At 34.3% G+C, this 26,907-nt stretch overlaps 4 protein-coding genes and 3 pseudogenes across 5 annotated transcripts; 5 read left to right on the top strand and 2 right to left on the bottom strand.

Moving 5' to 3' along the window:
• Nucleotides 1-226: 226 nt before the first annotated feature.
• LOC120164175 (rac-like GTP-binding protein 5) lies at nt 227-25,760 on the bottom strand. Of its 2 annotated transcripts, XM_039173930.1 has the most exons (8): nt 25,535-25,760; nt 25,313-25,400; nt 24,775-24,884; nt 24,563-24,626; nt 24,046-24,110; nt 23,592-23,691; nt 6,690-6,695; nt 227-257 (listed from the first exon to the last, which is right to left on the bottom strand). In XM_039173930.1, exons 1-7 carry the CDS (start codon nt 25,673-25,675, stop codon nt 6,691-6,693), a joined length of 573 nt encoding a protein of 190 aa, XP_039029861.1. In that variant the 5' UTR covers nt 25,676-25,760; the 3' UTR covers nt 227-257; nt 6,690. The 2 variants fall into 2 exon arrangements, with proteins under 2 accessions (XP_039029861.1, XP_039029859.1); XM_039173928.1 differs by lacking the exons at nt 227-257; nt 6,690-6,695 and adding an exon at nt 23,092-23,420 and having other exon boundaries at nt 23,626-23,691; nt 25,535-25,737.
• LOC120164298 lies at nt 421-2,373 on the top strand (annotated as a pseudogene).
• Nucleotides 3,119-5,851, top strand: LOC120164178 (ras-related protein RABD2a-like). Its single transcript, XM_039173931.1, has 8 exons — nt 3,119-3,357; nt 3,897-3,969; nt 4,276-4,323; nt 4,415-4,462; nt 4,572-4,643; nt 4,775-4,930; nt 5,079-5,182; nt 5,602-5,851. Exons 1-8 carry the CDS (start codon nt 3,344-3,346, stop codon nt 5,690-5,692), a joined length of 606 nt encoding a protein of 201 aa, XP_039029862.1. The 5' UTR covers nt 3,119-3,343; the 3' UTR covers nt 5,693-5,851.
• LOC120164177 lies at nt 7,309-8,702 on the top strand (annotated as a pseudogene).
• On the top strand, nt 12,611-14,539 carry LOC120164174 (cyclin-U4-1-like). The gene is made up of 2 exons (XM_039173927.1): nt 12,611-13,028; nt 14,003-14,539. The coding sequence occupies exons 1-2, from the start codon at nt 12,637-12,639 to the stop codon at nt 14,265-14,267; spliced, it is 657 nt and encodes a 218-aa protein (XP_039029858.1). The 5' UTR covers nt 12,611-12,636; the 3' UTR covers nt 14,268-14,539.
• LOC120164214 lies at nt 15,727-16,286 on the bottom strand (annotated as a pseudogene).
• On the top strand, nt 20,679-22,206 carry LOC120164172 (trihelix transcription factor ASIL2-like). The gene has a single exon (XM_039173925.1). It carries the CDS (start codon nt 21,052-21,054, stop codon nt 22,186-22,188), a length of 1,137 nt encoding a protein of 378 aa, XP_039029856.1. The 5' UTR covers nt 20,679-21,051; the 3' UTR covers nt 22,189-22,206.
• Nucleotides 25,761-26,907: the final 1,147 nt, after the last annotated feature.

Below are 26,907 nucleotides of genomic sequence, written 5' to 3' on the forward strand. Positions count from 1 at the left end.
TCTCTTCTTCTGCTTCCTTTGCTTCGTAGGTTGAAGAACCACCTTGATAGCAGCGTCGAATACAGCTTTCACATTCTGCAAATTCCAACACACACCTTCTAAATCTTAAATGAATGCAAACCCAAAGCAAGAAGATATCAAATTAATTGACATGGAAGTGTTTATAATGGATTGACTTCGACATCATTTGATCTCCTGTTAGTTTAAACAATGTAAGACTGTTAAAGTGTATGTGATGGGCGCTTTGGATCAATAGTCTCATCATAGATGCTATACGAACCTGCTGTGTCTTTGAGCTGCACTCTATGTACGCAACTGTTCCTATTTGCTTCTTTAGTTCAAGACCTGACATCAAAAGTTAAGATATTGAATATTAGGCTGCAATATAAGTTAAGCTATCTGCTACCTGACATGGATTGCAACTCTACATCTTGCTCATTAAACGATGATAAAAATAAGTTTGTGAAAGGACGGATTGAACTTCCATTCAAATGTTGGAACCCATCCACTGACAATTTCCTTGATTTACGGCCAATACATGTTATCCACAAAGGTTTTCTCATTGTCTGTTTCTTTATAAAGCCTTCATTATTGCAGCACCATACCTTATCCAGGGACTACCTGTGCGGATTCTGTTGTATGTGGTGAAACAACTAACGGTGCCACAGACAATAAGAGAATGAAGAGGTACCTGTTCTGTAGAAATAATACACGCCGCGGGATAATCCAAGTGGAACTGTCTGTCGTCTCTTAAATTTGCAACATAACTGAGTTTATTAACGGAAGAAGAGCATGTAAACCTTGCCCATGCATGATAGATATTCGAATGGAGCATGTAGCCAGAAAATCAAATAAAACATCAGTGTCATTGTATAATCAAATAAAACATCACTTAGTTTCATTGTATAATCAAATAAAATATCACTTAGTTTCATTCTTCATTCCTCGTTGTAATCATAAAATGAAATGAAGTATTGTATTTTTATTGTTCAGTGTGACTGAAGAAGTTGCCAACGAAGGTGAGTGGAATTTAGGTGACGAAAAGCAAGCAAAAGAAGAGGAGGCGGGCGATGCTAACAGGGAGAATGCTACAAACGAACCTGTAGAAAAAGAGTCCGAGGACAAGGTACATGGTTATTTGATGTCTGCAACCTTTGTTAATTATAAATGAAAGCTACTAATTTGGCTATTACTTTGTGCGATTATTGATATTATATTTTATAGGAGACGACTCTTGAGGAGTATGAGAAGGTGCTGGAAGAGAAAAGGAAGGTTCTCCAGGCTCTAAAGACTGAGGAAAGAAAAGTAGATGCCAAAGAGTTCGAGTCTATGCAGCAGCTTTCAAATAAGAAGAGTAATGATGAGGTCTTCATAATATTGGTATGACCTTTTGATTCTCTTTGAGAATCCATCATTAATGACTAAATCATATTTTTTGGAAAACATTTTTAAATTCCTTATAATTGCCTTCTACAGGGATCTGATAAAGGTAAGAGAAAATAGGGTTATGAGAAGGAAGAGAGAGCTAAAAAGTTATGTTTACTTCTTTCTACTGACCTATGTCATGACTTGCCTTCTTTTTCTAGTTTCTCTGAGAGACTGTTGGAATTCATTGTTCCGCAGCACATTTTGCACCTTAATTGTGCAGATATTCTGTATTTATGGGACCTTAATTTCTACTGCTTTCAAACTTCCGGATTTAAGATTTTCTGGTAGTCTTTTTCTTCCATGACTTGCATAGGTGCACCGTTCTCTTTTTACTGTTTTGTGCAAATCTATCTGTAATTTGCATAATGTCCTTCTGGCATGTAGTGATGGTTCATATCTGTATGGTGGTCGTAGTCTGTCAGCATTAATGAATTTCTGAAGCCCGCTGAAGGGGGAGGTACTATAATCCAAGTAGAAGAGGGCGTGGTCGTGGACGTGGTTCAAGAGAGTTCGGTGGAGATGGTGCAATAAGAAATGTGACAACACCATCCATTGAAGACCCTGGGCAGTTCCCAATCTTGGGGGGCAAGTGAGATTTCTTGAAACCCCATTCATGATCTGCATACTTCTGTTTTAGTATAGATGGAACTATTTTGCTACTTGCTTTCTTCCAAAAATGATGACACCATTGTTGTTCCCTTTTAGCTTGAATCAAAGATGCATAGCAGCAGCAACAATTCCTATGATTAATCTCTTTCTTCATCTTTGATTCTCAATCCGTACTTCTCCATCTTATGAATTGCCAAAGGCTTTTAATATCTAATTGTGTCCTTTAGATTATCTCGGGATGATAAGGGACTGCTTGATATTCAACCGGCAACATCTGAGCTTGGAATTGATTGTTATTGGATTTACTTAAAGTTGGTTGTTGCTTCAGTAACATAAAGGGCCATGATCCATACTACAAAGACCCATTTCGTTTATATATTGTAGGGGTTTGATAAACATAAATCTGATCCATCATCCAAATTTAAAGGGCCTACCTTAAGTGATTAATTATTTAATAATAATATATTGGGTAAAATTTACTATTAAATTTTTTAATAGTGATGTTAACGTGTCATCATAAAGTAATTTTTATCATCATTGAAAAATATATATTTAAAAAGTTATCATGCTAATAATTTTATATTTTTAATGGCGAATAATTAAAATATAACTTTAGATATGATTTGAAAAAAAAATTGAATCATAAGATAAAATTACGAGAATAATTGAATGAATAAATACAATAATATGTCATTAATAAGTATTATACTTAATATTAAATTACGAGAATAATTGAATGATTAAAAATAATATATTTTTAAAATATTTAAATTTATCAAAATATACAACATTTTATTTAAATTATAATTCTATATACTATTATAAAATTAGATTAATATCATTAATAAGTATTATACTTAAATTATTATATGTATTCTTATAAAATTTACATGTATAATATTTTAAAATTTTATATATTATGATTGAGTGACCTAATAATTAAAAAAATATTATTTTTTCTAAGTTTCGGATTCAAACACTTATGTATGTAGAATGTTTTGATGAGTTATATTATTAAAAAATATGTATTATATTATAGATTTTGTAATTAATAGCTGCCAAATATGAGAGATGACGTTTGCGTTTGAGCTGTTTATGGTCTCTCTCCGATTCAGCTTTTTCAGGCTCTCCCTAGCGTTACATCTTAATCTCCGTTTTCTCTTTCTTTATTTGTGTCCCTTGTTTCCATCTTCTTTCCGCTGACTTTTTGGGTTAATCTTTGGTAGATCTCCGTGGTCTCTCGCGGGAATTTTTATTCGGATTCCGGTGATCCCATCCTTCGATCCTCCTCTTTCTTCATTCCACTATGAATCCCGAATAGTAAGTTTTCTCTTTATTTGTATGCCATGTTGTTCAGATTAAGCATTTCTATTTACCTATTTTCTTATTTTTATAATTTGATCAAGTTAAAAATACCTAAATTTTGTGTGTATCATAATTGTCTGTGTTAAAGGTAAAACCTGTAATCCACGGGATTTTGTTTGCGAGCTGGTGGAATTCAGATGTTATTTTCTCTTCTGTTGTTGTTCCTATTGTTGTGTAATTTGTAACTGGGTTCTGTTTATGGAATTTAATTTTTTTTTTAAATGTGGGAGCTTTGATGTGTTCTTCAATACTCATGTGTTGCCTTTATGTTATCTATATGCAGTTAAATAGATTGATTTAGGTGGGAAAATAGGCTCTTAATGATATAATTTGTTGGGACATCTCGTTCTTTTACGAAATAATCTGTTTGGAAATGGGGGATTAGGCCTCTTTCGTAGAAACAAGCTTTATTTTATGTATTGTATGGTTGGAGATTAAATTTTATTGCATCATTGAAAATTATTTTAATATAATCTAGTTGCACTCTTTTTCAGTGACTATCTGTTCAAACTTTTGCTTATAGGAGATTCTGGTGTTGCAAAATCTTGTCTTCTTTTGAGATTTGCTGTAAGTTTCTTGACTCAATTTGGCATTCGTAGATGACTAGATGTTCAAATGATTAACCTTGAATGTTAATATTCGTTTATGATGTTTTAAGATTGTACGAGTGATTTGATTAAAAAGGTTTCATTGCATATAGTGCCCATTTATATCGAGGGTAAAATTTATCCCTTCACGTTGTGACATGTTTTCATGATTTGACTGAGTACTTTTCGGCATCAGAATCTTGTATCTTTTTAGTCGTATACCTGTTTATTTTCAGATGCTGCAGAACTAAATCTTGAACCTGATCGATGCGTAATTTCTTTGCAGGATGATTCATACATAGATAGTTACATAAGCACCATTGGGGTTGATTTTGTGAGTTAACCAGTCTCCAGTGTTAACTTCTGGATGCCAAATTTATGGAAATTATTCTAATTTCGGGTCTTTTGGTTTTCTTTTTGGGTAGAAAATACGCACTGTGGAGCAGGATGGGAAGACCATTAAACTTCAAATTGTATGTTTTAGAATACTGTACTGTTTTTTTTGGGGGTTTAATTCCTTTGTGTTTTCAGTTTAACTTCTTTGTTTTTTACTAGTTAGTTTGCTCTTGGTTAAATGTTTAGTGGGACACTGCTGGACAAGAACGATTTAGGACGATCACTAGCAGCTACTACCGTGGGGCTCATGGCATAATAGCGGGTGATCTTTTTGTTTCTATTTTTCTCCTTTCAGTTCCTTTTTTTTTGTTTTCAGCTATTTATTTGTGCTTCTCATAAACATTTTTTTTCCTTTTATCTCCCCCATTCACTGGTGGTTCCCCTATTAGATTGTTTATGATGTGACTGACCAAGAAAGCTTCAACAACGTCAAGCAGTGGTTGAATGAAATTGATCGCTATGCTAATGATAACGTTAACAAACTATTGGTTGGAAACAAATGTGATCTTACAGAAAACAAAGTCGTGTTGTACGAGACTGCCAAGGTATTTTGCTAGTTTCATGTGTTAAGCATAAATTATTTTCTTTTAAGGAGAGTCTTTGCAGCTAATTGTTTATATTAGTAGCCTCATGATTACAAATTCAAATTATTGGTGTTAAGCTGCATTTATTCTCCCATCCCTTTCTATAAAGGCGTTTGCAGATGAAGTTGGCATACCTTTTATGGAAACCAGTGCAAAAGATTCCATGAATGTGGAACAGGCTTTCGTGGCCATGGCTGCTTCCATCAAGGAGAGGTACACCCAACGTTCTTTTTCCTAAATAGTTTAGGCTTTTAGCAATATCAGATATTTAGCCATACGTTTTAGGCCATGGCTGCTCACTGTTATCAAATGACTTAATTCAACAATAGGTACCTAAAGTATACCACCTTTGTAATCTAAGTACCTAAAGTTGCCGTCTTTTTCATCTAGGCACCTAAAATATTTTGGTCAAAATAAGTACTTAAAGGTAACTTTAGGTGTGATTTTGAAAGAAAAAAATAGTTGGGTGACCAAAACGAAATCGTGAGAATAGTTGTGTGATTAAATACATAGTTTATCCATTTTTTTTTAATATAAAGCCTTATCAAACTTAGGACAAAGTCCTGCTACCTATTGATTGACAAATACATCGTTGCGATTTGCTCGGTCCTTAAAATTGCCTGTGATTGCAGAATGGCAAGCCAACCGGCCACAAACAATGCAAGGCCTCCGACCGTACAGATCCAGCCTATTGAACAGAAGAGTGGCTGCTGCTCTTCCTAGAAAGTCAAGTTGTATTTCTTCTGCAGGAAGCAATATGCTGCATGTTAGGTTACATGTTTCTTAACTAATCAGTTGCAGACTTATTTCTTATGGATAAAAAAACGTCATTAGAGGATCTCATTCATTTCTACACTCATGTTAACGTCAAGGGTTGTACAATATACATATAGTTATATTGTTATTCTTGTTTCTTAAGTTACATCGTCTGTTGGCTACACTTCATACGCGTGCTAAAAGTTGGCCTTTGATAGTACCAGTTTTAGAATTCGAAACTTCATTTCATATTAGCTAATCCTAAACATGATGGGTTTTATACCTTAAAATGATAATGAGGTAAGAAAACGGCAAGCTGCTTAAAATGTTATTAAAAGATATATGTCGTACCCATGCGCCGATGCTGTGAGGCTTGTTATTCATTCTAATTGCTCGATGAGTCTCCATTCATCACTAACGCCAATTATATGAGCTATATGAGTCAAGTAGATTTGTTTGAATTTTTGTTCATATTTAATTATAATTATTTAAAATATTAACAATAAGGATTAGTTATAATTTAAACGATTTTATTTAATCATATAAGATATATAATGTTTTTTATATTCTTTAATACAAATAATAAAAAAATTCTAAGTATTATTACATTTAGTGTATTAATTAGACAAATAATTTAATAAAATTTTAATAAGTATTACTGGAAATGATAGCAAAAGTAAAATATTAAACACTTACTTTAATAAAAAAAATACGTTAAATAAAAAAATAATTTAAAAGTTTATTTTTTAATTAAACCTTATATTTATAAAGACTTGAAGTAGGATAATAAAAATATTTTTTTTTGTGTGTTTGTAAAAAATTTGAATCCATATCAATTTATTAACTTGGAAAAACTTGTTTTTAACATTTTCAATCTTGGAAAACATTTCTAAGAAGAATAAAACTATAATAATTTATTTTATTATTTTTGTTTTTATATATTTTTGTTTTTATAAATTTTAACTTCACATTTTTTTTGTTTTTCTATTTCTAAAAAGATAAGAATAAAAACAATCTGTTTTTTAAACCAATCGCAACGGCTTAGCTTCTCTCTTATTCTTTCTAATAATTTTCATTTTATTTTATATTTTATATATATTTTTATTGCCTTTTCGGTTCTCTAAGATTTTGTCCTGATTAATCTAGACCGACATATATTGCATGCCTGATTTTAGTGGGTGAGTATCCCAATAAAGATTTTATGCGTGTACAAAACATCGAACATGAAAAATACTTAAGTGATACCAAACTACTTTTCATTTGAATTAACCTCGTTGATACTTTTAAATTTTATTTTAATTTTTCAAAATATAAATATATTTCATTTTGGCCAACAATAAATAATATTATTTAAAAATATTATTTTCACATATGACTGAGATTATAGTTAAAGTTAAAAAGATGAAAAAAAAAGGGGGTGGGGGTTAATCATGGTAAATGCTCACATCAGCACTTTGAGACAAAAATAGCCCGAATCTAGGTTTAGGGATATGGGATATTCTATTGCATGCGCCGCTGAACTAGGGTTGCGGCCGCGTAGCACGACTCTATATAAACACCTTAAACTCTCTTCTTTCTCGCATAAGGATTGAGCACAGAGGCGGCCATCATCGAGACGGAAAAGAAAGAGAAGAGATGGAGCAAACATTCATCATGATCAAGCCTGATGGCGTCCAAAGGGGTTTGGTAATACTTCTATTTCCACTCTTTCAGTTTTAATTTCTTTCATCTGTACCTTTATCCGATCGTTTGAATCCCTTTAACTGCTACAAATTAAGAAAAAAATGACAATACCTTGGTGGTCTGATTGTTAAATTTTCTAAGTAGAACAACTCATTTTCGATTTTCAGCTGCATGGAACTTAGTGAACTTGTTAAGTTCGTAGATCTAAGGTCCAACTAGCCTAATCTTCTGTACTGGGTAGCATACGAATGCTGTTTTAGTTTTATTTCAATTTTTTTTTTGCATTTTAAGGCAATGAAATCAAGAACACTGAGAAATTAATTCTGGAACATCTGAAAGCTTCTCACCTGTTTTTTTTATTGTAGCATGTTATTTGTTCGACTGTGGTTTGAAAAGTGAGAAAACTGTGTTTCTTATCAAGATTATTATGTGTTTCAGGTTGGTGAAATCATTGGCAGATTTGAGATGAAAGGCTTCTATTTGAAAGGTAGCATCAATTTTCTGATAATTTCCTCTGTTTTTCCTTGGTGTCAAATCCCGAGTATTATTGGAATTGATTCTAAAGTACCTTATAGGCTATTGAATGTTGACAATACTTCTGTAACATACAAAATGGATGCCCTTCCCTCACTGTATTGAAATCATTAGCACTATATGCTTTTGGGTGGAATGTTTACTTATTTCACTTTGATCTGTCTACTTTAGGCTTGAAACTCATCACTGTGGATCAATCGTTCGCTGAGAAGCACTATGCAGACCTTTCTGCAAAGCCCTTCTTTAATGGACTTTAGAGTATATTATCTCTGGTCCCGTTGTTGCTATGATTTGGGAGGGTAAGAATGTTGTTACCACTGGTCGCAAGATTATTGGAGCCACAAACCCTGCTCAGTCTGCTCCTGGAACAATCCGTGGTGACTTTGCAATTGACATTGGCAGGTATAGATAGTTCTTTTATCCTTCAATTTATCGGTATGCTTGTTCTGTTTTGTTATTTTCCCTTCATCTGTCTATAATTTATACCTATATGTTGATTTTGGTTGTCTTTTTTCCAGGAATGTGATTCATGGAAGTGACTCAGTTGAGAGTGCAAGGAAGGAAATTGCATTGTGGTTCCCAGAAAGCCCTGTTAACTGGCAGAGCAGCATCCACCCTTGGATTTATGAGTAGACTTTTAGACTAAACTGTTGCTGATCATGGTATCATCATGTTTGCCTCTTGTTAGCAAACTTTTTTATAAACTTTTTACTAAGTTAATTACCTTTGGTTACCATTTAAGACGGTATTGTTGTGCTCTAGCGGTCTGTGTTTTAAAAGGCGCGAGGCGCTCCAAGGCGATTAGCTACCCGAAAGCCTCAATTTTTGAGGCGCTTTGAGGCGAGGGATTCACATACGCGATGCGCTTAATTTTACAAAACATTTATAAATATTTTATAACCATACTTCAAACACAAAACAACTTAATAATTAACTTAATAAGCAAAAATACCAAGAAGCATGTGTCATATTGTATCTCAAAAAGACAAATAAAAAATATCATCAATAATCAAAATGCCTAAAACTCATCTTCATCGTCATCAACATCAATCCCAAGCACCTCCTCCTCCCCATCATCTTCGGAAAGTTCAATATCTTGTTCTATCTCTTCATCGTCTTCATCAATCAAATTTAGTCCAGTAAGGCCTTCTACGAGTGGAGGTTTGGGAAACACTCTTTCCTCTATCTCTTGATGAACTTGATGTAGATGTTCTTCTAGTGGAATAAGTAGCTTGAGATGCACCGAAAGCTTTATCAATAGCATACCATGTTAAATCATCTCCATCAAAGACAAAGTCGTCCTCCTCACCATCTTCATCGTCCATATGACCCATCAACCACTCGTTGCTTTCATCTATTTCCTTCAAAAGAATAGGATATGTGGTGCCCTTTCTTTGATATCTCCGTCGAAAAGCACAATTAAACTTGTCATACACCATGCCATTTAAACGACTTTGTGCCAATCTATTTCTCATTTTTGAATGAAGTTGTTGAAAAACGCTCCAGTTCCTCTCGCAACCCGTAGCACTACAAGTAAGGCTAAGAACTCGGATTGCAAATTTCTGTAACTCCGGTGCTGAGGCTCCATATACAAACCACCAATCCGCTATTAACATATAAAATAAATCAAGATTTAATTTTGTGAGGTATGATATATATAATATATTGTTGTGTAAAATAAATCAAGATTTAATTTTACACAACATCAATGATTGTTTAATCCGTAATATAAATAAATTAATCTCAATTTCCAAAATAAAAATAAGACTCATGAATATTATTTTAGTGTAAATTATATTATATAGTTTTTATACTATAAGAAATAACCTCGTAAGCCATCATTTAATTTTTTAACAAGATAAAAACTGTTAATTTATTAAAAATAAAAAAAATTAAACTATAATAAAAAAATTTAATCACAACCGTTTAAAATATAAAAAAAAATTATAATTACAATCGCAAATTAAAACACATGACAATCAATATTTTTTTATAATTATAACCCTTAAATCACACAGATTATATAAGAAAAATATTAAAAAATTAATTAAATAGACTCGAATAAAATATACGAACAGGTTTGGTGTGAATCACCATCTTTGAAACAGAGTTACCCAGATAAATCATTTCCACTTTTTTTTTACTTTTGCTTTTGGTATTCTCGCTCTCTCCCATCACAATCCCGGTAGGAGGCACTAGGGGTTCGGCCTCTGGCCTCTTGAAAGTGAAACCAACAGTTCCTTGTGCGTGGGTTCCCCTTCTTTGCTTTTAAAGTATCAGCAACACTACGAATCTAAAAAATGGAGTCTCCCCAATCTCAACAACAACAACAACCAAAGAAGAGAGGTCGAAAACCCAAGCCAAAGGACGAGAAAGAACAGCAACAGCAAAGCGCTGCTAAAATGAAAGAAGGAAAGAAATGGGTCATTGTACGTGAATCGCCAAAAGCATCGCCTCGTCGCCTCTCGCCGCCTCTGACAACTGAATCGCCGCCTCATGTACTCGCCGCCGCCTTGGTGGTCGGAGGCTTTCTTCTAAACGCCTCGCCTCGCCTAGCGCCTCAGGCGCGCTTTTTAAAACACAACTAGCAGTAACATGTTTGAGTTGAATTTGGTTTGTATGAAACCATGAATAGAACTTCTGTTGGTGACATGTTTGAACGTTATGGTTAGTAGCTTCTATATGTTTGTGGCAGTTCACCTCAAGATTTATGCAAAACTTATTTGCACTTTGATGAACTTTTATACCATTTAGTGTACCTTTTTAACGATCTTCTTACCACTTTGATCTATACATCTTATCAAGCTGAATCGAGCCGAGTTTGAATACTGGCTTTCATTCTTAGCACTTTAATCTATAGATCTTATTGAGCTGAGTTCAAATAATTGTAAATATGAGCTTCTAAATTTGGAGTTTGATTCTCGATTTGGGTTTGATTCAACATCAATTTTTAAGTTTCAGGTTCAACTAAAGATGTCATCGAGTTATTTAAGCTTGAGTTAGTTTAAATATGTTTATCTATATTTATAAAAGCTCAAGCCCGAGTTCAATTAACTAGTAAGGGTAAAAGTGTAATTTAATAATATATTCGATTTGGTAAAGCTCAGTTAGGCCTAAGAACCGGTGTTTAGATTTAGCTCAATCAACAGCTCGAGCGAAATTGTGGTTTCATTGGGTCTCTGGTTTATATTTGGTTCTTATTTCTTTTAGTGCAAGGTGTCAGCTCCGTTGAGATGCTATGGATTCTAGTTTCTAGTGTAGATTAGTGTTATGGTATGTACATGCCTTATTATTTCTAGTTTCTAGTGCACTTTGGTAATCTTGTAAATACCTAGTTTTTTTTTAATAGATTCTAATCTGCTTAGCCAATATATATATATATATATTATTTTCACTCATAAGCGGCACCCTTTAAACATGTGAGGCTGGTCTTTAATTCATTTTTAGCATATAAGTATAAAGTAAGAAATTAGATTATTCTTTTGTGGTACGAAATTATGTTGGTTGCCATATGTAAGGATGTGGTGGCTCGCATGGACAACACATAGGTTGAGGTGCAACTGCAACATGGACAAGCATTTGTGTCGTTATTAATCTCAATACATTTTGAGAATTAACCACACATGCTTTCCCCTTGCATCACTCCAACAAAAACATGCTTCAACCTTCTCACTGCCTTAACTTCCTCTTCTTCCGAGTTATCCCTTTTCTTTGTTTCGGTTTCAATCAGCAAAAGTTGCTCGAACTAAAATTAAAAGAATGAGGTTCATAAATCGATATTGTCCTCTTTGGACACGGATGCTTATGATTTTCAGTGAAAGTCAAGTGGATGTTAGGGTCAAATTAGTTTAATACCCGAAGCTGATGGCAAAACACAAAACTTAGTGAAAGTTGAGAGAGGCTCCATCCAGATTGCTGTAATATCTTTTACCAATGTAGAGCTGCAGAATTGGAGATCAAACATGTATTTAATGCAGGTTAAAACTATGTTTCCTTCATTATTATCACCTATTACATTACTTTAATATGTTAAATATTAATTAGTTTGACTTGTAATAAGCATGATGTTAAAATTTTGTAACTCGAATTCCTCAGATCAAATTCAAGAGTTTGTAGTGTAACTTGTTTAGTGATAAATAAATTGAGATAAAAAAATGTCAGAAGCACATGCATCCAAAGACAAGCAGACAAGACCGGAGCCATGGGTGTTCTTCATGTTCGAAGTTGTTGTTTGTAGCCATGTTTTTCTTGGAAAATCTTAAGCAAGATATGAAATATATTTGATGCCAAACATATCTTGAATTGCAGCCCTAACAACTTGAAATCTAAATCAACAAGAAACAAGGGCACACATCCATGTTGCCTAAAAAAACATAACAAAAACATTTTTTTTTCTGTGTAGATTTACAACACATGCAATATCTTCAAACCCAAAAATAAAAAATAAAAAAATAGGACCCGACAAATAACAATAAAAAAAAATTCCCACATGTAATCACATGATGGGTATGGCATACCCATCGGCACAACACAGTAGCCACAAGTTTAAACGCTGGAAAATGACTTTAATCCACTAATGAACCAAACTTTTAATTTGTTCCCTCTTCAACAAGTTAAGTTTTTAAATTTAATAATCATACTCAAAACCCCACACTTGTTTATGTCCCAGAAAGGAACCTTATAAACCCCACCAAATGGGGGATTTCAAATTCCATACATTCAACACTTTTGGTACCAAAATCTTTTCGGCAATGGCGGAGTTAGAGAACCCAAACACGATGCCGAATCTGCTAACGTTTCTGTCCTCTCTGCTGGAAGAAGTGGCTGAATCCAATGATGCGAGCTCTGGGTTTAAGGCTCAGCAGATTTCGGTGTTTCAGGGGCTAACTCGGCCGAGTATCTCGATTCAGAGCTACCTGGACAGGATTTACAAGTACGCAAATTGTAGCCCGTCTTGCTTCATTGTTGCGTATGTTTATCTTGATCGGTTTGCTCAAAGGCAACCCTCGTTGCCCATCAATTCTTTCAACGTTCATCGGCTGCTTATTACGAGTGTCATGGTTGCTGCTAAGTTCATGGATGATTTGTAAGTTCCCTCAACTACTCGTTAGTTGTCTGGTTTAAATTAGAATATGGGTTTGTGAAGCCATTGAATTTCCCAGAAAACTATGTTTGATGGTGATTCAGAGTTTCATCCTAGCTGTCTTCTGCTAGTCTGACAACTAATCATCCATGATATAGTTTTATCTGTCCATGTGCTTCAATTATTTTCAAATAGTAAATTAAAAGGAAATGCGCCTGGAAAGGTTGGCCAAATTTTTGGTAAAACTACTGTATAGATCCTCGTTCTATACTGTATATATTTTGGTCTCTGTAATTATTTATTTATTTGATAATTAAGGGAGGAAATGATTCGAATCTTGAATAATAATATCACTATCATTTAATCATCGAGACGATAATTTTATCGCTTAATCTTTATAGTTCTAAAATGAAAAAACAAAATTCATGTACTTTAAATACAAATAAAATATCACTTTTATAACAATAAAAATATCACGTCGTATTTTACATTGTCTAATTAAATTCACCTTTTAACTTCACGATTTTTTTAACTGTTGAAAAAATAATAATAGTTTTCTATTTCTTATCTCGTTTTAAAATAGGGTAAACCACATGTTTAGTATCTAAACTATTATTTTTATTCTATTTAATACCCAAACTTTATTTTCTTTTAAAACCATTCTTTACATTTAGTTTAGATTTCAATTTGGCACCCGTTGTTAAAAAAATTAACAGAATTGCTAACATATCATTTTTTTAATTATTAGATGGCATTTTCTTATAGTGGCATGTCAACATACTCGTTAGGTTTTTATCGACGGTGTACCAAATTGAAACTTAAATTAAACTTTATGTATGATTTTGGGGGGAAAATAAAGTTTGGGTACCAAAACAGAACAAAAGTGCTAGTTTAGATACTAAATGTGTAGTTTAGCCTTAAAAATATTAAGAACGCCCTATAAAAATCTGAGCTATTATTTTGGAACTTGATTTCAGGTATTACAACAATGCTTACTACGCAAAAGTAGGAGGAATCAGCACGATAGAAATGAACTTCTTGGAAGTGGGTTTTCTGTTCGGGTTGGGTTTCAACTTAAATGTAACCCCAAATACCTTCCACGCCTACTTCTCTTACCTACAAAGGAAGATGATGTTGCAGCAACCTCCACCACCAAGTATTCTTGCAGAAGCATCCCATTCCTGTTTCGGTGAAGAAGAAAACTCTCATCAAAACAAACAATTAGCTCTCAATTGTAGTTAAGATGTGGGGATAGTCACTTGTTCAAGCATCACTCAAAACCCTAATCTTCTCTCTGGGTTTTTTCTCTGGTTTTGGATCTCTGTGTATGCATGGATGAGTTTGTTCTTTACAGTCTGGAATTAATTTCTCAAAGTTTCTTTGGGTTTCATGATATTATTATCTATGTAAGCTAAGATTGGAAAACTTTTGATGCACATGTGGTTAGATTTGAACGGCATTTGGTTGGAGTCGGACCAAATTAAGAAGGAAAATTGTATGTGTATAAGTATAGGGATGGGAATGGGAATGGGAATGGTCGAGTTTTCGGCTATCAAAAATTCAACCTGAAAAAATATACATCTTTTACCTGAATTTGATCCGAAAAATATATATCATCCACCTAAAACTCGGCCCGAGTTTAAGATGACTTCATTGGACCCAAAACCCTACCCATCTTTTGAGATAAAATTCAATCTGACTCGAAACAAAAATATTTATAAAAAATTACTCTCTATGTCCCATAATTTGTGTCTCATATTGATTATGTACATAGTCTTAGGATATATATTTGACCAAGAAAAATAATAAAATTATCCTTAAAAAGTGATTGATGAATTTAATATATTTATTTTGATAGGTGTAAAAAAGTATATAAGCATAAAAAACCAGCAAGACCTAATCACATTATGACTCGACAATTATTAGTTAGACTTGTAATAGTTTAATACTTGATTGTTGTAAAGGGTTTTCACTATATAGAGAGGTCTTTTCCTCCTCATCATGTACTCAGTTGTTGTTATCGTTTTTTCCAATCAATAAGATCACATTTAATTCAATATCTTCATCCATATATCATCAACATCCGCACCACACCCTTCTACTCAAAATTTAATCCGTTTGAAGGCTGACTTGGGCATACAACTTGAGTTTCAAGTTTCTAGAGTCGCACAGGTAATTGAGTCCGAGATTGGACCCATGACATAAGTAAGTGGAGCAGGCAAGTCAAATCCTCTGCCGAAAATTTTTAATACTGAAAAAAAAACTTAGGTGATCGGCATGTATATAATTTTCTTTTCAAAGTGGAAATGATCATCTCTTCTTATGATGGATTCAAAAATATTTTTGAGGATTGACACATATATATTATTAATAATAGAAACTTTTTTGTCTAGGACAAGTACTAATAAAATTTTAAGATAAACATCATTAATAGAATGAACAATTAACATTAAAAAAAATTGAATTTTAGAATAGACATGTACCTACCTCGAAATACACATATACATTGGCCACTGATATTTAAAGAAAGAAAGTAGAAATATAGGGAATTTTTTTTATTGTTTGGATTGATATGATCACGACTAAAATTAAATCATCATCATCAAGAAACTGATTATCAGAGTATTAACTGGAACTTGAAGACAATGATAAAGGTACCCTAAAGAATCAGCTCTCGGAAAACAAAGACATATCAAACAATTCAAGCGGAAGAGAGGGTGAGAATGGAAAGCGAAATAGCACACAACTGGAAAGTAACGTTATTGGTGTTGGTCAATGGGGAAACCAGGCCTTGTATTTCCTTGAACCCATCTTCACAAGTCACGGGGGCATCCGAGACTGCACTCACGTGGATATTAGAATCTTGGTATCGCTTGGCATTGTAATCTTGGAAGGCCTCTTTGGTATCAAGGATCGCATCGGAATAAAGTTGGTGGCAATCATTAACGCGTACTCTTACGGACTCTCCATCTTTTTGTTGTTCAAAAGTTGCTTAATGTAAGACCTCGAATTCGTTAAGTTGCGACGGAGCAGCATGAACGATATATTGCCCAGTTGGTGAAGATCTTTGGCTCTCTGGCTGTTGGGAGATGCTTCTAGAGAGTTTACGCAGAAATTGTAGCTGAGAGTTGGATTGCCCTGTGTGCATTTCTTGCATGTTCTGCTTATGAAACTGTTGGTGGTGGTTAAGCCATGGCAAGTTAGAGTGGAAATAAAGAGGAAGGAGAGAAAGTGAGGGATGCCAAAGGAAGAAGACGACATTTCTTTGTGTTTGCTTAGGAAATCTTTGTTGATGTTGGTCTTTGGACATCATATATAAGGCTTATTTATATGTGTAGGAAAGGGCGTACTCCTATCCATTTATCAATGATTTCATTAATAAATCCAAAAGATAATTTCAATCTCCTATTTAAAGATAATTAGAATATAATCCTTTCTGTTATTAATATATTCGTCCTATTATATCAATTTCTAAAATATATCACTATAAATCCAATAAAAATACAAAATAACAAGAAAACTATGGTATAATTATTAATAATATGGTCCAAAAATTAAGTACATTGATGATTTACTTAAAACTGGTTATCTAATATTATTATTTTTTGAATAATTATAAAATAATATTTATTTAAAATTCTCTTTAACTTATTGATAATACACACTTAACCTACAATTACTTAAATTCAAAATCTCTTTAAAGAACTATATTCTCTTTCAGTACTTAAATTATTTTACGAGTTGATTACCTAATATTAAAGAATGAGATTTCTCCAATATTATTCATTTAACCGCCCCAATTGATTCATGTTCCTTTGCCATAATTGAAGGTAAAATCACATCTTTCCTTACAAGTAAATAAACTAAAATGGTATGCAATTGAATTTTACTTTCCTTCACAATTTCTCTTTTAGGTGGCGTTTGGTTCGCTGGAATATTTTTGAGAGAATTGGAATCTATGAAGGAATTAGAATCTGAATCTGAAACCTGTGTGGTTGGCAGGAAATTGAATTGGAATCCAATTCCATATTCTGTTTGGTTTGCAGACATGTCAGATGAATTTGATTTCAGTAATATAAAATTACAGAATTGCCCTTCTTTTTTTGCTTTATTTTAGTTTGTTTTATAACTTACATGTAGCAATATTATAAAAATTTAAAAAATATTAAATTTTCATTTTATTGATTGATTATTCATTTCAATAAATTATAAAAAGCATGCTAATAAACATCATAAGTTAAAATCATCGCAATTAGGGATGGCCATGGGTCGGGTTTTTGGTCGACCCGACCCGAGAACAAGGGAACCTCCACCCGAGACCCGACCTGACCAAAATAAAGTTTCACCCGACCTAATCCAAATATATGAATTAGAAACTCGACCCGGCACGAAATAATAAAAAAAATATTTTTTATTCAATAAAAATATTAACTTTAAAAACCTTAAACCTAACATGAACCCTAAACCCTAAACCCAACCCGAATATCACACTTAAAAAACTCGACCCGAATATCAAACTTAAAAAACTCGACCCGGCCCGACCCGAACCCGATTTTTTTTTTAAAAAAAATTCGACCGAACCCGACCCGAATATCACACTTAAAAAAAACCCAACCCGATCCGACCCGAATATCAAACTTAAAAAAACCTGACCTGACCCGAACTCGAATTAAAAAAAAAATCGACCCGATCCCAAAATTTAAAAAAAAATCCGACACGAATACCAAAAGATTGATGAAGGTAGTATGGTCAAATTTCATATTCTCTCTTCCAAATGATTTCAATTCCATCATGTTATGGATGAAATTTACTTTCTCTCATTTGATGGAATTGGATTCCAATTATCCCTTTGAAAGTTGAACCAAACATGAGAAAGTGGTGAAATTGAATTCCAATTCCCCCTAATTCCAAAGGATTCTAGCGAACCAAAAGTCACCTTAGTATTTTTTTTATAGAGATTTGGAATTGAATTAAATCCAATGCATTTATTCTTAAATTAGATATTTGTTTTTCTTAATTAATTAATTTATTTTATCATTATGATTTGAATTCGATATAATATTTTAACAATCAATAATATTATAATTAATTAAATTATAATGTGATACATAATATTACTAATATTTCAATCGGTAAATTTCATGTTATTAAATATTAAATATCAATTAAAAATAATGCCACTATAATATATTAATTTATGATTTTTTCTTAACATGAAACAAATTCAAGAACCAATTGAAAATTCAAATGGTCTCGGTGGTTAAAGAGAATATTATTTTCTCTAGAGGTTTTATATTCAATCAGTTACATTTGTGAATGTATACGTGTTATCAATGACTAAGAAAAATTCTAATTATATAATATCTTTTAATCACCAGCAATCCGGGCTCGCCTATTCAAATCAAATTTCGTGAAAAAAAAAACTTTCACCCCAATTAAAAACCTAACTTTATTTATAGCTAAATTCATTCTTAAAAAAAACTAATTTTTTTTATTTATAAATTTTATATATTAGCCAAAAAAAAGTAGCGATTTGCTACCGCTTAAACAAAACATCCAATAACAAGAAACTTAATAAGGGATATCCCACATTTTATAAAGATGAACATTTGTGAAGTTCGTTGTCTATGTTCCTCCCTTGAAGCTTAATCATCACCATCTCTTTAACGGTAGATAAAATGACTGAGGCTTTCTTTGAACAACCTGCGTTTCTTTTCCTCCCATATGGTATATACATAAACACTCCGTGTTAACTCAAGGATAATGGTAAGCAAAGATTTATCCTTGAGGTTAATAATTGTTTACTCAGCCTCTTCCTTCCAACACATGACTTGTCTAGATAGATCACACAACTTCAAAATGAGGTCCCAATTACTCCTCCTCAACGGATTGATAGAAAACAAATGATCCCTAATCTTCATAACTCCATTGCAAATAATGCACCTGCCAGCAATATTCAAACCCATTTGCAGCAACCTGTCACCAACGGAGAGTTTCCTCAACAAAACCATCCATACAGTAATACTACGTTTTGGGATATGCAGAGGAAACCACACCAATTTATACCAAGCCAGCTTAGCACTTTTCATCCTTATCTCATCCCAAATCCATCTCGCTTTCAATGCACCAATATCAATAGTTGTAGTGAGTATAGGCTTGGCCTCCATCCTCATTTGAAGGATTTTCCTAAAACTCCAGCTACCATTCGTTGTAGTTTCAGCTTGCCAGAACTCCTCTCCCTTAAGAACATATGCATGTCTCTAGACCATCCAAAAGGAGCCCTCCTCAGCGAGAATATTTTTTATCAACTAAAAAATACAAACCTTATTTCAAATCTTGGTATCTTTAATCCCAAGATCATCCTTAGATTTCAGTCGAGAAATGTATCTCCTACTGCAGAATCAAACCTCTTCCGGAAGAATCTAAAGCACAATTGATTATAGACCATACAGATCGTGAGCTACTCAAGATCAACTCGGTCAAAATTCGATAAATACTTGACTCGAATAGACTCGACTTGAGTTCTTAAAGAGTCAAAATAAGTTACTTGATACTCGACTGGAAAAACTCACGAGCAACTCGAAAAAAATAATATATTAAAATTTTATTTTTTAAAAATTAAATTATTAATAATATTGACATTTATGTATTGATTTTTTTTAAAAAAAAATACAGTGTAAGGTTTTCATGTGCTTAAAGTTCGAGTTTGAGCTTCAACCGAATTAAGTTTTAATTTTTTTTTCAAGCTTTTACCAACTTCAATTAATAGTTTTGAATTCGCGTCGAGCTTGAAAATTTTAGTCTCACAAATTTTCAAGCCGAGTCGAGTTCCAGTTTAAATTTTCAAATCGATTCGAACTCAACTCGTTTCGTGCCCTAACTGATCCACCCTTTTAATGACAGCCTGCGGAAGAACTAACTACCTGCAGCAGTAATTTGTCATATTAAATAACTTCAATAAGCTTAAGCCTACTTAGCATAACTAAGATGTCCGTCAGACCATTAGATTAGTCTAGACTTGATCTTCTCAATAAGATCAATACAATCCTTCTTAGTAGTCGTAATAAAAAAGACTCTCAAATATCTTAGAGAGAAACAATCAAGTTGAAATCCAGTAATGCTCTGCATAGCTTTCCTTTGATTATTAGTAACTTCAGAGATAAAGAGTTCACACTTAACTGCATTAAGTTTGAGGCCAAAAATAATATAGAAAGAGTCCAAAATACATTTAATTCTAACAATAGAACCTCTACAGAAAATAAACAGGTGAGGTGAGGCATCTCGGGTTCTCAAAACACTATTATTGAGATACAACCCCAAAATTTAATCGGAATGGTATTTAAGAGGAAAGGGCCAAAGTACCTCTCTCTCTCGCTTTGTCCTCCACCAATAAATAAGAGAAAAAGAGAGGGAAAATAATGAATGGCCACTAAAGGCTAAACTTAAAATCTAATCCAACTCTAGTCTAAACCCTCTGGAAAACCAGCAGCCTGAAAAACAAATGAAAACAAAAGATGGGAGTTGAAAGCCAATCACCGCCCCAAGTCAAGGATCAGAGCCGCACACGGATCCCCACCCTGTTCGGTGGGGGATTTTACCCACAATTACGTGATGAGATCGAAATAGGGTGCCTTTTAATTCTGACCAAAAAAAACAAGAGACGTGGACCTCTTTGTCACATAATAGGGATGCGGCACAGCTTATCCCCTCCCACTCCCGCGGCGCACGTTAGTCCCCTCCCCCACACTCTCCAACACCTAATCAGCCGCCCACCACCTACCTGCCCTTTTAGCCTTCCCCCTTCCTTCCGCAGCCCAATCTATATCAACAAACCCCACTTTCTCCTCCCCTTCTCCTCCACCCCCGCCTTTATCTCCCACTTTTCCTCCCTTCTTTCTTCTCTTCCCTTCCACCCCCAATTCCCTTTTTCTGAAACGCACCGCCATCCTTATCATTCACCCACTTCCCCCAAAGTGCACGCCGATCTTATCTTAACCTAATAGCCGACTAGGAATTTTTTAGATCCATGTCGATTCCGTCTTCTCCCTCGCCCGACCAGGGTCTACAATCGAACGCATCGCATTCACCGCCACCGGAAGCGCTGTTGTCTCTCCCGGCGCCTCCACCATCCAGATCTACTCCGGCGGATACAGCCACCGTCACACCCAACCCAAGGCGGCTACCACCACCTTGTTGGTCACACGATGAAACCGTTGCCTTGATCGATGCCTACCGCGACAAATGGTACACGCTTCGCCGTGGGAACCTCAAGGCTAGCCACTGGCAAGAAGTGGCGGACGCGGTTACCCGACGCTGCCCCGTCGCGACGCCTCCCAAAACGGCCGTGCAGTGCCGACACAAGATGGAGAAGCTGAGGAAACGGTACCGGACCGAGATCCAACGGGCTAGATCTATGCCCGTTTCGAGATTTGTTTCTTCTTGGGTCCATTTTAAGCGCATGGACGCTATGGAGAAGGGGCCTAATGCGAAATCTAATTACAACTCGGATAGTCCAGATGATGAAAACGGTGAAGACGAAGAAGATGGCCAGGAACAAGAATTTTACGACGATGTGTATAAGAACGGAACCCTAAATACGAGAAGTGTACAAAAGTTGTACAGAAACGGGGTTGGAAACAACGGTGGGAGTGTCAGCGGCAGTGGAGGCGGAGAGGGTAATAGCGGTGGGTTTAGGATTAAGATCCCAACTGGAGTTAGTATAGCACAACCAGGGCCAAGATATTATGGGAAAATAGATCAGAAATATGCTGCAAACCCTGATCCCAACCCTAACCTTAACACGAATTCTCATCCTAGTAAGGTTAATTTTGGTGGGTCGGGTTCCAGATCAGCTTACGGGACTAGGATTTTAAGAGGGTTTGGTGATATACCGGAAAAAATGGCAATCTCAGGGAAGAGGGAGAGGGAGAAAGATGCAGTTACTGAGATGGTGTCAGCTATAGAGGTTTTGGGAGACGGGTTTGTGAGGATGGAGCAAATGAAGATGGATATGGCTAGGGAGATAGAGACGATGAGGATGGAGATGGAGATGAAGAGAACCGAAGTGATATTGGAGTCGCAGCAGAGGATTGTGGAAGCTTTCGCCAAGGCGGTTTCAGAGAGGAAGAAGAAGCCTAAAAGAATGCCCTCACCCCAGTCTTGATGGATAATGTGTTTTCAATCCTTTGACTACGTATTTGCAAGTTCAAGTTGGTGGAATGTTTAAGGTTTACTTCAATTTCCTGTTTCTTTGTTGATTATTGAGTGATAGGATTACTGTCCAACCTGATCTGCTGTAGCTTTTACATCTTTTTTTGTGGAACTAATGTAGCTTTATTGTTCTGAACTTTGCACCTAATTGTAGTTTTTGTAATTGTAATCTTCATTTAGTCATAAGAACATTGGTCATTTGATGTTAGTCAGTGAATTTTGTTCTTTGATTGCTGTGCTCTGCCATCAAGAATAAATCTTGAAGATGACATGGGAACTTTTATCTTTAACAAAGCACTTGGTCTAGGTGTAGGAATCAGCTGGAGAAAATGTGATCAAATTTCATTTTGCGATCAAGAAAGTTGTTCCCAGTTGTTAAGTAAGCGAAACTGGTGTTTCGGTTTGTATGCACCATTGATTAAACAGTCAATAGGTTACATGGTAAGAGTTATTTGAAGAGCATGATGCCAGGATGATTTGCAATTTTCCTAGTGTTAATTAAAACCATTGTGGAACACAGTTTTGGTATTGCTTTATGGATGGCATCAGTATTGATGGAAGACCAATGGCAGATTGATGATTCTCTTTCCCATTTGCTAAAAGCTTAGTTATGCAAATAGAGATTCAATGAATATCATACAATATGCAGCATTTCCCCCCTTTCTGCGTTGCGTTACATTAGCCATTTGTAAAATATTACTATGTTAACACCAGGAATTTTCTATGCTGTATCAAAAATGTTAGCCAACATTTTCAAGAGGCCATTCTTTTCATAATGGGAGGTTCTGCATCATAATTTTGCAGCACTGTGACCTTCAGTCTGGGTCTTTTCAGGAAAGTTGAATGAAAATTGGAATGAGAAGCAAATTATAATTCACATCAATCAGAAGCCGATTTACAAAACCCAAACACCCTTGACTTCTTGAAGGTAGTACCCCCCCACACAAAATGTGGTTTTCACTCTGATCAACCTATTGCACTCGGTAAAATCAACACGAAAAGAATGTAATTAACAAGATGGAGAATGCACATAAGAGGAGAGAATCACATGGTCAACTTCACACTGGCTTTGCACTTGGAATTTGCTTAGAGAATACGGCATATACTTGCTCTCTTCTTCTGCTTCCTTTGCTTTGCAGGCTGAAGAACCACCTTGATAGCAGCGTCGAATACAGCTTTCACATTCTGCAATTTCCAACACACACCACCTAAATCTTAAATGAATGCAAACCCAAAGCAAGAAGATATCAAATCAATTGACATGGAAGTGTTTATAATGGATTGATTTTGACACCATTTGATCTCCTGTTAGTTTAAACAATGTAAGACTGTGAAAGTGTATGTGATGGGCGCTTTGGAACAATAATCTCATCATAGATGCTATACGAACCTGCTGTGTCTTTGAGCTGCACTCTATGTATGCTACTGCTCCTATTTGCTTCTTTAGTTCAAGACCCTGACATCAAAAGTTAAGATATTGAATATTAGGATGCAATATAAGTTAAGCTATCTGCTACCTGACATGGATTGCAACTCTACATCTCTAGATCTTGCTCATTAAATGATGATAAAAATAAGTTTGTGAAAGGACGGATTGAACTTTCATTAAAATGTTGCAACCCATCGACTGACAATGTCCTTGATTTACGGACAATACATGTTATCCACAAAGGTTTTCTCATTGTCTCTTTCTTTATAAAGCCTTCATTATTGCAGCACCCTACCTTATCCAGTGACTACCTGTGCGGATTCTGTTGTATGTGGTGAAACAACTAACGGTGCCACAGACAATAAGAGAATGAAGAGGTACCTGTTCTGTAGAAATAGTACACGCCGCGGGATAATCCAAGTGGAACTGTCTGTCATCTCTTAAATCTGCAACATAACTGAATTTATTAACGGAAGAAGAGCATGTAAACCTTGTCCATGCATGATAGATATTCGAATGGAGCATGTAGCCAGAAAATCAGGCACAATTGAAACCCGGCCATGAATCTTTGAGAAACAAAAACGTTCATATGCTACCACTTATGTAACTATGTGCATTGATTTCTTTCTTGCTCTTTGTTTATGCTGTTCATGTCAGATATAGATGACTTTACGGAGGAAATAAATGGTTGAACAGAAAAAGAAGCCATTTTTATGAATGTAAGAGGTGGAAAAAAGAACAAGAGAAAGAACTTCATATTCTTCAGCTCTAGTATTTTTTTTTACAGACATGGCTTAATTATTTGGAGCATCTTGAATCTTGATTGATAAGCAAACGCATAGACATGGAAGCGTCCATTTTCATAAACAATACAGCAAGGAGGAGAGAATCTAATCACCTAGTTTGGTTCCTACAAGAACAATGGGCGCTGCCGGGGCATAATGTCTCAGCTCTGGAACCCACTTCACGAACATAACCATGGATCATAAAGACACGTAAAGGAATCAGAAAACTAGTAGCAAACACATTTCATAAGCTAAACATTAGGCAAAGAGAACTCGATCAGGATTTATACTTAAAAAAGACAAGTAACGAGAAAAAGAAACATACTTTTTTTGAGACGTTCTCATAGCTAGGCCTACTTATGAGGGAGAAAGCCAGAAGAAACACGTCGGCTCCTCTGTAACTTAGAGGTCTTAATCTGTTATAGTCTTCCTGACCTGAACATATTATATACAAAATCAACATTATGAAATCCGTTCTGTCCTACATATAATCAAATCGCTAAATGAATTTAACTAGAAAGCCCACTATTCATTTCATAATACATGCTTCCAATAATGATTGATATCAAAAGGCCATTGAAAGATCTTGAACAAGATAAGCATGGATGTCCAATGAAAACGATTTCATCCATTGGTGTGTTATAAATTTCAATGTGTATGAAACAATATACAAAAAGAGGAGTTTCTTTTGAAATAAAGCGAAATTGACCTTATAACTTTTGGCAAAACAATGAACTGATAAAATGCAGCAAATCCCATGGCAATTCAAAACTTGGAACAGCTAGACTAACATTATTGAAGCTCACCACACTGAAGAATTAGAATTGCAGAATTTATTATGAGAGAAGCAAAGAAGCATATACCAGCGGTATCCCAGAGACCCAAATTGACAGTCTGCCCATCAACCATTACATTGGCGCTAAAGTTATCAAAAACAGTAGGAACATAATCCTGTAAATCATAACACAAGTACCCCAAAACCCCATTACAACAATTTAACAAACAAATTCAATGCAAGAAAACAAAAAGAAAGATGAAAATGCAGATTTGTGTAAGATGAAGAAGAAGGGAATGTCATAACATACAGTCGGAAAAGTGTTGCTTGTATAAGATATAAGGAGACAAGTCTTTCCCACAGCTCCGTCCCCAACTGTCACACATTTTATGAATTTTGTTTGCGTTGTAGCTGCCACCGCCGCCGCTGTTGTAGCTGGTGCAGTACTCATTGTATGCACATAAACTTGAACTCTAATCAAGCCTGAGTAGTTTCTGGGTTGCTTTTATTCTCCTTTTTCTGCGGCATAATTTGATCAAAGGTTAAATGTAAGTCTCTATGAGCTTTCTGAGGAAAGAAAAATAAAGTAAAATGGTGGATCACTTTAATTTGAGCTGTCGGAGAGGCAAAAGGAGAAAAAGTATGGGAAATACTCCAATCCCTAATCTTCTTTCATTTCCACGCGATTTTCGCTTCATGTGAACGTTGGCTCCATTGAATTTATTCCATTTTTTTTTCTTCCTTATTTGATTGATTATCATAGTGGAATTTAGAGCTTACTTGGAATACTGATGAGTGTTAAGCACGAGAAGCGACAGCGCGTGGACAAAGTTCTCCTTAGAGGTTAAAGATGACACTGGAATAATTGTCGGGTTTGGACAAACGAAAGGTCAACTTTAAGGAACAAACATAAACATTAACACACTCAATCACGCTCGTCACGCGCTTATACATTTGATTAAGAATGAGTAAAATTTGACAAAACTTGAATTTCTCTTTAATTTTTAATTTATTTGATTTATTCGTATTAAATCAAATTATTCAATCACTGTTTGAGTTTGAGTTTAAATTGAATTAAAATTTAAGAATATTATTTAATTTAAAAAATTAAATATTTAGTTAAATATTTTAAAAGTTTTTACTTCATCTTAATTTTACTTTTTACTAAATTGAATTACATGCTTTTAAATCATTATATAGTACCTGTGTATTTTCCGTTCTTCTTTTTAATAATATTTTTAAATTTTTTTAATTTAATTTCTCAAATTTACACGATTACTTCAATTTATCATTCATTTGAAGTCAATTTTTTATTAAACTTGAATTATGTGTTTCTATATCATTATAGAATACCTATGTAACTTTAATTTTTATTATTAACTATAAATTTACTATTTTTCTATTCAGTATGTTAATTTTGTATCGTATTCAATTTGGTATTTTAAATGTATTTTTTTAAATCTTTCTTTCCATCAATTCTTTGATTCTTTTATACTCTCACCAATAATTCATCATCGAAATACCTTTATGGAAAAAAATATTATAAATATATTTTTAAATGTTAGATTGTATTTGAATTATTAAATAATATTACAATGTGAAAAAGAATGTGAAGAAATATATATATATATATATATATATATATATATATATATATTATAATAAGAAAAAGTAAATAAATTA

The sequence above is a fragment of the Hibiscus syriacus genome, unplaced genomic scaffold (genome assembly GCF_006381635.1).
Source record: "Hibiscus syriacus cultivar Baekdansim isolate YM2019G1 unplaced genomic scaffold, ASM638163v2 tig00111506_pilon, whole genome shotgun sequence".
NCBI classification, from domain to species: Eukaryota; Viridiplantae; Streptophyta; class Magnoliopsida; order Malvales; family Malvaceae; genus Hibiscus; species Hibiscus syriacus.